A 13,459-nucleotide genomic window follows, 5' to 3' on the forward strand; every position below is an offset into this window, starting at 1 on the left:
CTTCAATCGTGTGAGGACACTCTCTGAATCAAGGAACAGGCCCGCACTAGACACTGAATCTGTTGGTATACTATTTTATTATTTTTTTAAAAAATAACTCTTATTGTGAGAAAAGTAATACACAAGGACACGACCCTGTAGTGAAGGCTGGGCCATATTGCATACAAAGGCCAGGAAGGGAAGTAGAGTAAGAACACGGAAATACAAGTGCTTTCTGAGCTGAACTGACTGGTTAGTGCCTTCCACTGTCTCGATCATCATTAGAAAAGATCTTTAAGGTCTCAAATTGCCAAAGTAAATATACTGCATTCATTTCTAAACTTCAATGTTGCTTATGTTGTCCCGCATTTCTAAAAGAGGTGAAATCATTAGGACAGAACAGCACCAACTAAGAAATAGATTTACAAAAAAAGCAGCAAACTGTGGACTAAGAAGAAAGAAGATGCCTTTCTACAAAGTATAATGTACTCACACTCAATATTTCTAGTAGTAAAATAAAATACCTGCAAGATCATTAATCGATTAAAAAAATATTGTCATGTTAAAACCTAGAAGGTTGGCGAGTATAGAATCACAGCAGTGGCAGTTTGATATTTTATGAAGTATTTCATTCAAATGACAGTAGAGGTGAATTACTTCTGTTATACAACCAAGTATTTTTCTCTGACCTCTTTTTGTCACAGATAAACAGTGAAAAATTCCAATATCAAATTGTCTTCTCCAGATTCTTAATTTTATTATATTCCAACCTTGCTTTATATTACATTAAAATACTGTATCCTATTTTTTTTATTAAGTTACAACAGAATAGTTATAACTAATATAACCTGTTAAATTTTGACTCTTTTGTACTTTTCCTATAAAATACACCAGGCTTACTTTTTTTTCACAAGCTGCAGCTTTTAATTTAATAACTAGTTAAAAAAGGGAATATAAAATTTTTAATGAAGATGAAAATTAATCCAAGTATACTTACCACATGAAGAATTTTATTCTCTGTTTCATATACAGTACAATCCTAAAAAAGAAAAAGAAACAGACACATTAGTTTAAAAAAGAATCAAGCATTCTTTTAAAAATACTTCCTTAGGAATTATACTACAATTTTAAAGTCTTGAAAATTCAAGCAAAAACAGCAATAAGAATGGGGAAAAAACCTGGAATGCTATATGCCAAAATATTCACAGTAGTTATCTCTGATGGTCAGTTACAGGGATATTCTTTTTTATTTTATTTTATTTTATTTTATTTTACATTTTTAAATTGAGTTATAGTTATTGTACAATGTTGTGTCAAATTCTAGTGTAGAGCATAATTTTTCAGTTATACATGAACATACATATATTCATTGTCACAGTTTTTTTTTGTTATGAGCTACCACAAGATCTTGTGTATTTTTCCCTGTGCTATACAGTATAATCTTGTTTATCTATTCTGCATTTTAAAATCGCAGTCTGTCCCTTCCCACCCCCCCCCCCGGCACCCTTGGCAACCGCAAGTTTGTATTCTATGTCTATGAGTCTGTTTCTGTTTTGTATTTATGCTTTGTTTTGATTTTTTTTTTATTTTTTAGATTCCTCATATAAGCGATCTCATATGGTATTTTTCTTTCTCTTTCTGGCTTACTTCACTTAGAATGACATCCTCCAGGAACATCCATGTTGCTGCAAATGACGTTATGTTGTCGGTTTTTGTGGCTGAATAGTATTCTATCGTATAAATATACCACAGCTTCTTTATTCAGTCATCTGTTGTTGGACATCTAGGCTGCTTCCCTGTCTTGGCTATTGTAAATAGTGCTGCTATGAACATTGGGATGCAGGTGTCATCCTGAAGTAGGGTTCCTTCTGGATAGATGCCCAGGAGCAGGATTCCTGGGTCCTATGGTAAGTCTATTCCTAGTCTTTTAAGGAATCACCATACTGTTTTCCACAGTGGCTTTCCTTGCTTCCCTCTCCCACTCTTAATGATTTAGATGTCTTCTTTTACAATTTTGTGCTTATTCTTTTTGTAATTCATGGCAGTTATCTCCTTTCCAGTTATGAGTTTCTCATTTTTGTAGCATCCTGCTTCTTTTCTATTTAGAGTAGACCTGTGAATATTTCTTTTAGCATGGGTTTAGTGTTGCTAAACTCTTTTAGTTTTTGCTTGTCTGCGAAATTCTTTATCTCTCCTTCTATTGTAAAGGATAGCCTTGCTAGACAGAGTATCCTAGGCTGCATCTTTTTTTTCATTCAGGACTTTGAATATATCTTGCCACTCCCTTCTGGCCTGTAGTGTTTGTGTAGAGAAATCAGCTGAGAGCCTTATGGGGGGGTTCCCTTGTAACTCACTCTTTGTTTTTCTCTTGCTGCCTTTAGGATAATTTCTTTTTCCTTGACACTGGCTATCTTGATTATGATATGTCTTAGTGTGGGTCTGTTTGGGTTCTTCCTGTCTGGGACCCTTTGAACTTCCTGTACTTGGATATCTGATTCCTTCTTTAAGTTTGGGAAGTTTTCAGTCATGATTTCTTCAAAAACCTTTTCGATCCCCTTTGATCTTTCTTCCCCTTCTGGAACCCCTATTATGCGTAGATTGGCACGCTTTATATTATCCCATAGGTCCCTTATATTGTTTTCATTGTTTTTTATTTGTTTTTCTCTCAGCTGTTCTGATTGGGTGTTTTCTGTTGTCCTGTCTTCATGGTCACTTATTCGTTCTTCTGCATTATCTAGCCTGCTTTGTACAGCCTTTAGGTCAGCTCTCATCTCAGCAAATGAGTTTACTAATTCTACTTGGTTCTTCTTTATAGCTTCTATTTCATGTTTGACATATTTTATATCTCTAAACACTATTTCTTTTAGTTCCTTCAGTACTTTGATCACTCCTTTTTTGAAATCTTGATGTAGTAGGCCATCAATGTCTATTTCCTTGATCGTGCTTTCAGGGGATTTCTCTTGATCTTTTAATTGGGAGTGGTTCCTCTGCGTCTTCATATTGCTCATACCTCTCTAGCACTGTGGCTTAAGGAGTATCAATTATCTAGTTCTCCTGGAGACGGTGTGCTCTTAATGATTTTATCGAGAGGTCTTTGCGTCTTCGCCCTGTTTCACTAACTCAGCTTGTTGTTTCCAGAGGCCCTCTATTGGTGCCTTCGTCTGCGCTGCTCCCAGTGGCTGTCGGCTAGCAGATCGTGCCCCCTCCTAACACTGGGTCAGGAGCTGAGCTCTTACCCAGTGGGTGGGTGGGTCACTCCCCCTCCTGATGCCGCAGTCAGATGCTGCGCTCAGGGGGAGGCAGGTGGGCAGATTGTACCCCCTCCCAGCACTGTGGTCAGGTGCTGCGTTCTACAGGGATATTCTTATTTTTGCTTAACTTCATTTTCTAATTTTACTAATTTTAAACACACATAATAAATGTCAATACACATTAGACATAAAAATATTGGAAAAATTATTGAAATCATTTCCTGTCTAAACTTTTACATGTGGATAAATATATTTTGCTGAAATAGTTTCAACATTTCAAATGTTAATTTATTATAGACTGGAACATTAAGAACAACACTAATATTTATTTCAATAGACATATCAAAATCTCAAGAAATGCTTTATAGCAAGCTATCAAACATACCTTATATTATGCATTTAAAATTGATACATGCTACCAATAAATACCAAGATTATAGTTCTTGCCTAAATTTGAGTCCCTGAAATTATAAAAAATTATTTAAAAAAATTCACCTTTGTCTGCAATTGCTAGACTTAAACTAAGCAGTAATATAGCAATGTGATCTCTGCTTAGAAACTTCGTGTTTCTATGGTTCAATTTCCTCAAGGAATTTATAAAATGGGCATGATTATTAGTCATAACTCAGTAAGAGTGTGTAAGAATCAAATGAGATAATGAGATAAACAGCTTAGCACAGTAGCTGGCATACAGTAAATGATAAATACATTTTAACTATGACTTATTGTTGTTCTGCATCATTATTTAAAAAAATTTAACTATTTTTACCTCAAAAATGTGGCTATTTAATTTTGAAAAAAAATCCATTTTCCACAGTACTGCATATTTCAAGGAATGAGAGTCCATTTCATTTTTTCCCCTGAATTTAATTTTAACAAAAAGGAATCTTGTTCAACAGAGTTTTTGATAATGTCATTTCACTACAGTACTTTGTCAGAAGTAGTACATATTCTCATCAGGGGCAAAATATTTAAAGTTCAATTCTGGTCTAATTCACTTCACAAACTAATAGAAATACTTAAGGATTGTGCCTTGCCATTCTGAAGGGCTCCTATGCCAAAGGAGTTTGTTACAAACACAATCATATCTATGTCTATATACTTTATATAAAGTCAACTCAATAATTCAGTATGAATTATACAGAGAGAGGAGCCAAGGTGTAGACAATATATTTATATTTGGAAAATGCATTTGTACTTACATCTCAATTTGAAAGAGTTCAATTTTATAAAGTTAACTTCAAACACAGTTACACTTGGGAAAAGCTGGGAAGCTGCCCAGTCTCCCCCAAGCTGCCTCTACAGCTTGCTTCGGCTGTAATGGAGGCAAGTTTCATTAATACTTACCTTCCTAGAATCAGAGAATATGATTAAGCATTCAAACTTCAAAGGGATTCTCCTCAAGGAAAAAAGTAAATATGATCTAAATGTATATCACGCTTGTGATAGAATAATCACAGAGAGTAACTATTTCAAGTCTCTTCAAAATATACTTTACTTGTACATCCATAGTGTGATATAACAAAAGAACTGTTAAAGTCATATACTATTTTCAGTAATTGTATTGTTGGTAGCAGTGTGTTATTCTGTTACTGTTTTGTTGAAATTGTTGTGTGTTTTATAGGATGAAGCAATAGAACAATTATATGATAGTATCATTCTATCACTCTTGGTAACATTGGTAAGTAATTTCATCATGGGAGAAAGCAGATATATAAGAAGTTAAGTAAAAACCTTTAGAGTCTCTTGATGTATTATGTATGTATATATGTATATATGTTTCTTTTAGCTCTGTCCACTGAAAAAGCCTAGAAACAATGACCAATCTATTAATAAATGAACTCCCCCAGGTGGTGGTCTTCAAATACCATTTCCCAGGCCTTTGTAGAAAATGACTGATTCCAGGTCTGGGGTAGGAATTGCACAAGAGGAACTTGGATTATATTGTGATACAAGATAGAAAGAAAAAGACTACAAAGATTGTATCAGTAGGACTCAGAAGTCAACATGAAGAGATTCACACTGGCCAGAGGTGGAGCAAATTGAGCATCTAAAAGGATAACAGCAATGGATGAAAACAGTAAATATTATTAAATATATTAATGTTTGATGCTAAATGTTAAATATACTAAATATATCCACATATTTAGTAACAGTTTAGTGATACTGAATATAGTAAAAACTAATTGGACAATATATAACAGATGTACTTTTTCTCTTGATTCAGCAAACATTAATCTACTGCACTAGGGATATAAAGATGAATAAAACATAGCTTAGAGAAACAGATTAAGGAGATAGGGATTCACACAAATAAGTTAAAATACATAGAATTTCAATCTTCATGCAGTTTTAAGTTTCAATAACTTTATAAGTATAAATGCCATAAAATATACAAATCAACATATGAAAGGTCAATTACTTAAAATTTTAAAATATTAATATATTTCTTATTAAAATTCAACATGACCATTATGTTGTGCTATACACTATGCAAGTCAAATTCCAAACTTTGTAAAACTTTTATTAGCTGCTCCTCCTCAGTGACTAAAAGGATTACATTCGGAATCTTGGCCTTAGTACTACTCAAATAATGAAGTACTGATGCATACTTGACAATTCTGACATGACCCCCCCAAGACAAAGTCTAAGCGAGATGTATCAAGAGCCTGAAGTAGCCGAGTGTTTCCATAGGTCTAAAAAAACACAAATATTAAAATTAAAAACTTACTATTTGAAATAGAAATTAGACTATTAAATTTTCAAATGATGTTTGTGTAAGTCTGTAGCATATTTATACACGTGAAGTTATTAAAGCTTAAATATGCACTAAGACTTTTGGGACACCCACAGTTACTATAATAAAGGCAGGATCATGAGACTGGGGAAGCAGAGAAGGAAACAACTAACTTTGCCTTAAAAAAAATCAGGAAAAGGTGGCTTTTAAGTGGGTCTTGGAAAAAGTTAGGTCTTTAGGCAAATAAAATAAAGGTATTACTGCAAAAGCAATGAAAGTACACTCAAACACAGTTAAGCTACTGCAGTAATTTTAAGATTTTAGTTCTGCATATAAGTAGGAATCACTTGGGAGTGAGTTAAAATGCAGATTCCCAGGTCCATCCCCAGAAAAAGAGATTCAGTCGATGTGGAGTGGGGTCCCAAAGATGATTTTGATAAAGATAATATTTTGAGAAGCAGTTATTCTATTTTAAAAGGTATTATATGATAGAAAAATACCAAACCCAATCAAACAAAAAAATAATCAAATATAAAGAATCCATAAAACAGTAAACTGATCTAAAAATATCTGTTGACTCACTCTCAGTTCTCAGCTCCTCAGAACTATGTGTTTTGCTTATACATTCCCCCAATATATTGATTGGTTTTTCTTTTTTTTTCCTGCTAGTAAACGTATTTCTTTCTTTAAATAACTTACTACTTTGGACAACTGCTTCTACTTGTTTATATCTCTGCTGTCTTTCAGCCAGAATGCCCCTTCATTATTGAAAGCCAAAGGCTTTCATAAAGGGAAAGACAGAATAATAAAAACAAAACAACAAAACAGAACAACACAAAAAAGGGCATATTAACCTGCTACTTTATATTAGGGAGGAGAATAGAAACTAAATGACTATGTTCTATTTAGTTAAGCTATAATTTTATCAAGTTCATTTTATCATGCTAAATATTTAAATAGCCCTAGGTACTTTGGGGGATTCATCTTATTAGTAAATTATTTTATTTCCATCAAAATGTGATTTTAAAATATTTGCTTCTCAAGTGTGGGTTTTATTAACACTTAGGGTCAAATCTTTTCCCAAAAGATCATACCTCTAGTTTTAAAAATAAAATAGCACTGAATATGGAGAAATCTCCATTTTATGAACCTATTCATACTATGGAAAGGTACACCTCTGACGTTCCAGTTATTTTTAGGTTATGAATAAATTTAGATGTTTAAAATTGGATTTAGAGCTATGCCACTATATGCTTCCAGGAATTCTCCTCAGTAGCTCATGCTGTCTTTTACTGTACATGCAAAATAACATTTGCATTTCTTCTTTATCCTTTTCCATATAATGCTTATACAAACCATGTGATGCACATTTAAATGCACCAAATTCCTAATAAGACAATATTCATAAAAGTGAGGAGTGTTTCTTCAATTTTATCACTTTTTTCCTTAGAAAAGTAAGTATGCAGAGAAATAGTCTCCCACAGATGAGCTATGCCCTTATACAGGATCAGAATCAGTTATCCTTTCTGTGAAACAATGATCCAATTGCTATACTGAGTAGAATACATAAAAAATTCTATCCTATATGTTACCATTGATGTTCCATACTTTGTCAGTAAGTTTTAAGTACCTGGGGATTAGACTGCTCAGTACAGGTAATATTTCTCATCAATTGTGTGTTATATACAGTCATAAGAATAGTATGCAGGTTATTAATATTAAATACATAGAGAGGGAAGAGAAATAGTGTATGTCTCTAATGCTATATGCTACTTTATGGAACATCATAATTATAAATGTTATAAATTTTCATCTCTACCTTTTAAGTACATATATTATAGTACAGTCGTACAAATATAAAAAATGTTTTGCTTACAAGTAATATTTAAATGATCCATTAGGGAAAACCTTTGATAATGGTACCTTCATACTGAATACTTCACACATTCTATCATCAAGCTACCAAAATTTCTTCATATGCTTGTGATTAATTCATGTAATGAGTTAGTGTTATACTCTTATTCATTAATTTGTTTACTTAAGTCACAATACCATTTACCAAAAAGGTTTTTTTGGGGCATCTTCTAAATGCAATTCACTGTCAGGCACTATTGGGTGATCAAAGATAAATTAAACTTAGTCCTTGGCCATCATTACTTCATTATTTAGTAGAGGAGAAGAAACCATTCAAATAATAATACAAGGTGGGCAAAATGAATGCTAACAGAAGCTTCCATTAAAAAGGAGATAAAATTCAGACTTGCTCACTTAAAAAAAATTTTTTTTGTTGGGGGGTGGATTAGGCTTATTTGTTTATTTGGTTTTTCAATGGAGGTACTAGGGGTTGAACCCAGGATCTTGTGCGTGCTAAGCATGTGCTCTACCACTGAGCTATACCCTCCCCCTAGACTTGTTAACTCTTGAATAACCTTCTGGGAGAGATGATATTTTAGCTGGCCTTAGATAGCTTTTAAATATGGAAATGGGGGTTCAAGGGGAAAGACTATTCCAGATTATGCAAATACAATGAACAAAGGCACAATCGGGAGTAAGCAAACCAATTTGGCTACAGCCTAAGATACGTGGGGTGAGTGCAGTGAGAAAGAAAGTCTAGAAAATAATGAGTCATATTGTGGAGAGCTATCAATGCTAGGATGGAGAAATTGTGTTGTTTTAAAGGGAATAAAATACTTATTTTTCTGTAACAACCTATTTTGAAGCCCCATTCCACCAGGGTAGCAAAGACAACTCAGTCAACTGACAATTTCTTGTGACTTTCTTTGGGAGTGGTTCTGAAGTCAGGGTAGCTTACCTTGTGCCATGGTTGGTGTTAAATAGCAATGTGAATGGTAAGAGTGTGTGTGTGTGTGTGTGTGTGTGTGTGTGTGTGTGTGTGTGTGTGTTGAGGGAGTTTGGGGGGTGAGTTTGGAAACTTTGGTCTAGCTTAACAACTCAAATAGACATCTCTTGTTCCTTTCCTCATGGTTTCTTTCCTCTTGTTCCTTTTCTTTAGTTATAAGAGTAACCTTGGTGCCATGTCTCAGATGGCAGAAGCTCTGCAAAACTGTGTATCTTCCTAAACATGCCAAGTAGACATTTCATTTCTAGGGAGAAGTGTGCACTTTACTCTGCTACAAGGGAGTGCTCACAGATATTTGAGTATGGGAAGTATGTGATCAGATGTATGTTTTATGAAAATGATAGGAAAGAAGTTGTGGATTTGGAAGGGAGAAAAACTGGAGGTATGGTCAAAACACTCTTTAAATAGAAAATGTGATATCTAATCAGTGCTTGAACTGAGGTTATGGTGGAAGATGAGATGAGAAGAGGCAGATGACATTTATGTAGGCAGGAATGAGAGAATTGGGTAACTGATTCATTAGATATCGAGAATAATGGGGAGGGGAAAGTTAAATATTACCCCAGGAATTCAAGCTTGAGCAAATAGATGAATGACACTGTAGAGATGGTAGGAGGAGAGAATTTAGGGGGGATAATTAATTCTGTTTTGGGCATGTGAAATTAGAAGTGGCTGAGAGTCAGGACATATGCAAAGCTGTCCAGCAAGTAGCTGAAAAAGCTGAACTGGATCTAGAATAGAGCCAGATCTTGGAGATATTTACATGAGGAGATAGATAAAGGTACATTAAAAAAAAAAAACAAATTCATCAAAAAAGAATATGTATAGTGAGAAGATATGTAAGGACAAGATCAGACAATGCTTATATTTAAGAGCCAGATGAAAAGTTAGTTGTGTGGCCAGGAGTAAATGGAGAAAGTGGTGTTATAGAGGCATCTCTAATAAAACTTATAGTAATAATAGAGTTATAATAATATGTTCTATGACTGTGTTGTCTAATAGTCATTAAGCATGTGTGGCTATTAAGCACTTAAAATGTGGCTAGTGCAAATGAAGAACTGAATTTGTAATTTTACTTAATTTTAATTAAATTTTATATTTTAATTGCAGCTACTGGTTACCATATTAGATAGCAGTGCAGGTCTAGAGAAATATACTATAGTCTATCCAACAGTTACAAAACAAGAAGCCACATAATAAGAATTTCAAACAAATAACAGTAAAAACAATATCTAGGAAGAAAATAAGACATTTAATCTCCAGTTATTAACCAGATTGTTCACTTTTTTTTCCCTTTAGCAAAGGGCAGATTCCAGCCTATTATGACATCTACTGTAGCAACACAGTAAAATGACACCAGTTCTCTCTGTAAGATAATATACGAAAAAGAGTCATGAAAATGAGTTCAAAGAACCCATCTCATAGCTTTGTGAGCATAGAGAAAGCTGTGCCAGCGATAAAAGATTTGCAATGGATGGAAGATAAAAGTCCACACTAAATTCATATTCATCAGAGATTGAAGGCTGACTGAGTGTTCTGGGTGCAAAGAAGAATGTCTATGGTGAAGACACAAGTATCAGTATTCTTCTTGAATGTGTTATCAAAATGCCATTGCTTAACTCTAATTTCAGATATAAAAAATGTCCCTGGTAAACAAGGCAGAGATATAATAATCCCACAAGTACCTCCTTGGCAATCTCTTCACCATTGTGACTGACTCAATGACCACAAACTTGTTAGTGTTACTGCCATTGTTTCAGGAATGAGAAGAGGAAGGTTCATGAGGAACGGTATCTACTAAAATCCTAAAATGGCCAGTTTTTTAAAAAAGGAATTGGCTAAGATTTTCATTAGGTTAAATAAGGTTACAAGTTGAAACATAAAAAGTGCAATAAACAAAGAATGGGAAGAGAATGTGGGTGGGCATGAACTTAATGGCCATTTTAGTCTTTCTGTTAGTGAACATAACTGTATTTTTTGGCATCTTGGATCATATTCCTCTTCAAAATTCTGCTCTGGTTTTCCCCCAGGAGGTCATCTAAAATGAAGCCCCATTTGACTCTAATCACTCTAGCCTTTCACTTGACAATGAAAGATAAATGTTCCAATAGTTGAATGGGTGTGGAAACTAATCATTTAGCATACAGAGACTTGGGGGTACAGGCAGAAGCGGAGCTGACTGTTTTTTCAGCATCCAAATGGCTCTCTAACAAATCCAAAATCCACTGAGGCTTTTCAAGATTGAAGTGTCAAAATGCATGAAAAGTAAAAATGTCAAGTCAAGGCACCACTGAATAGAAACCTCATTAGAGTGAGATGGTGATTCCTATAACTTTAATAGCTTTGTTTTGACAACCTGAAGGTGCAGCAAGTGTGCTAATCCCCATTACGAACCAAGTTTGTTTCTCCTGCATGTCTTGAGGCAAAACCTAAATGGCTTTGAATGACCAATCAGGTAACCACTAACTATACATATTTTATGTTTCCATCGGTAATCTATTTGTTAGTCTTAGTCTTTCCCATTAGATTGTCAATATTTTCAAAGAAGGAACCCTATATTCAACTGGACTGTCTCTTTAATTTCTCAAGGTGCTCTGTACATTCTATAAATAAAATCCAAATTTATCAACTTTGATTATTTTATTACATTGAGTCTCTTTTTCCATTCCATAGTAAATATTTTTAACAGAGGTTTTATGGGTTAGGTATAATATGCAACTTTTAAAACCACCTTAAAAAAAAAAACTAATTGCTAAACAAACTACTACAGTACATTCAGTTTCTCCACACTCCTATTTTGTACAAAAATAGACTGAGTTTCACAGTTTTAAAATTATTTTAAACATGAATTTGGTTTTAAACTGTAATTTGCATGATCTCAGCAGATACTTTCAACAAAAATAATTGGGCTTTTCTCTGCATGAAGATTCAGATTATGTAAAAGATAATAAGAATTTTATATTCATACAATGAAGCTAAAATTTCCTTGTAATAAAAAGCCTCTCTAGCTTCCACACATTCAAGCTACTGACTATAATGACCATCTAATATATCTTTAGGGAAAAAAAATCTATAAGGTCTAAGTGATGGAGGATAATTTTTCCCTTCTGATAAATCAATCCAGCTAAAGAGTTCAAGCAAAGATAAGTATCACACTCCATTACAAATAAAAATATAAATTAAACATTGATTCTTCAATTCAAGATCATACACTTGACTGCCAGAAAATAAATGGAAGTTATAGTATATTCAAAACAAATTCCAAATATTAGTTTAAAAAATTCCTTAAGCCCATCTATCTTTTTTTAAAAATCTATTTAGATTGCATTTTCTTGGACAAAATGGAACCATTTCTTTTCAGTAACTGTGTCCAACATTTGAAAAAGTGCCATTTACCCAGGAATTCAATAAACATTTTTAGATCACTGATGATGATAAGATATCTAAAGCCTGATAAATACTAAACTGTCCAAGTAATAGTACTAGCTTAAATCAAGGTTTAATTTGGTACACCTTCAAAACAGATACTAATAGAATCAGTATTCGTTTAGTGTTTCCTACTAGTAACACTCAGTGATTATAGGGCAGAATTTTGTGCTTTGAAAAAATTCAAGTAGTCTTCCCCCTCCTACCACACCTACCACCCATATTCCAGTAGACTACATTTAAAATACCAACACACACACAGATGCATACAAACATACCACTGAGGGAAGAGAAGTTCTTTAAATTCAACCTTTACCAAGCTGTTTTCTTCATATATAAAATTTTAACACCTAATTTTATTGTCTCTTTCCTTATATTCAAGTAAACATTGTTGTCTTTAAAATTCTACAATGCTATATCAGAATTCTTTACAGGTTCATTACTGTAGCAGATTCGGCTTATGAATTCTAAACATACACTTTCTTTTCTTAAGGAAAAGTAAATTTCCTGGAGCTACTGAAGTTGGCCGTGGTGGATATATGACTTCCTTTGTCCAACGAAATGTGAGCAGAAGTGCTATGTATCATCTCCATGCAGAAACTTTAAGAACCAGTGCATAGTTCACCATGCTCTCTTTTCCCTCTGCCAGCAGTGTTTAAGAAGAGGCTATTCTAAGCTTTGAAGTGAAGAGGATGTGGAGTAGAGCTATAGCAACCCAGGATGGACATGGAACATGAACACTAGGTATGAGTATTATTGGAAGCCACTAACATTTTCAGATTGTTACTACCGCATAATCTAGTTTACCCTGACTTGATACAATCCTCCACCAAACAAAAGGGGAAAAAATAGAACACTCATGCAAATGAAGACCTGACCAATGCAGAATTTAATAGAGTAAGTATTCCATGGATTTTACATGTTGCACTTACTCATTTCAGGAAATATGAGTGCTATTTTTCAGAGATGCTATGTCACTCCTCATACACAGTAATTCACAATTAACCTCAGATTACATTTTGCTACGTTCATGCAAACCTAGTCTTTTCCCATCTTGTATTTCAGAGAATTTTTGTCTCATTTCGTAAGTTTGATTCGTGCTCACTTTTCCTAATTAGTTAATTCTGACCAGTTCTTCAACCTGCCACTGTCAATATTCAATTTCAATCCATTACTTCACTTGTGTTGGGGTTTCCTTTCATCTGA

The 13,459-nt window shown here is 33.9% G+C and overlaps 1 protein-coding gene across 5 annotated transcripts in view; it reads right to left on the reverse strand.

Moving 5' to 3' along the window:
* Positions 1–13,459, reverse strand: part of CNKSR2 (connector enhancer of kinase suppressor of Ras 2) — a 242,303-nt gene that overhangs the window by 148,201 nt on the left and 80,643 nt on the right. For all 5 annotated transcript variants that reach the window (XM_031445722.2, XM_031445723.2, XM_031445725.2 and 2 more), the window contains exon 5: positions 977–1,018. In XM_031445722.2, coding sequence (XP_031301582.1) covers positions 977–1,018 — 42 coding nt within the window. The remainder of the gene's footprint in view (positions 1–976; positions 1,019–13,459) is intronic.

The sequence above is a fragment of the Camelus dromedarius genome, chromosome X, assembly GCF_036321535.1.
Source record: "Camelus dromedarius isolate mCamDro1 chromosome X, mCamDro1.pat, whole genome shotgun sequence".
Lineage (NCBI taxonomy): Eukaryota > Metazoa > Chordata > Mammalia > Artiodactyla > Camelidae > Camelus > Camelus dromedarius.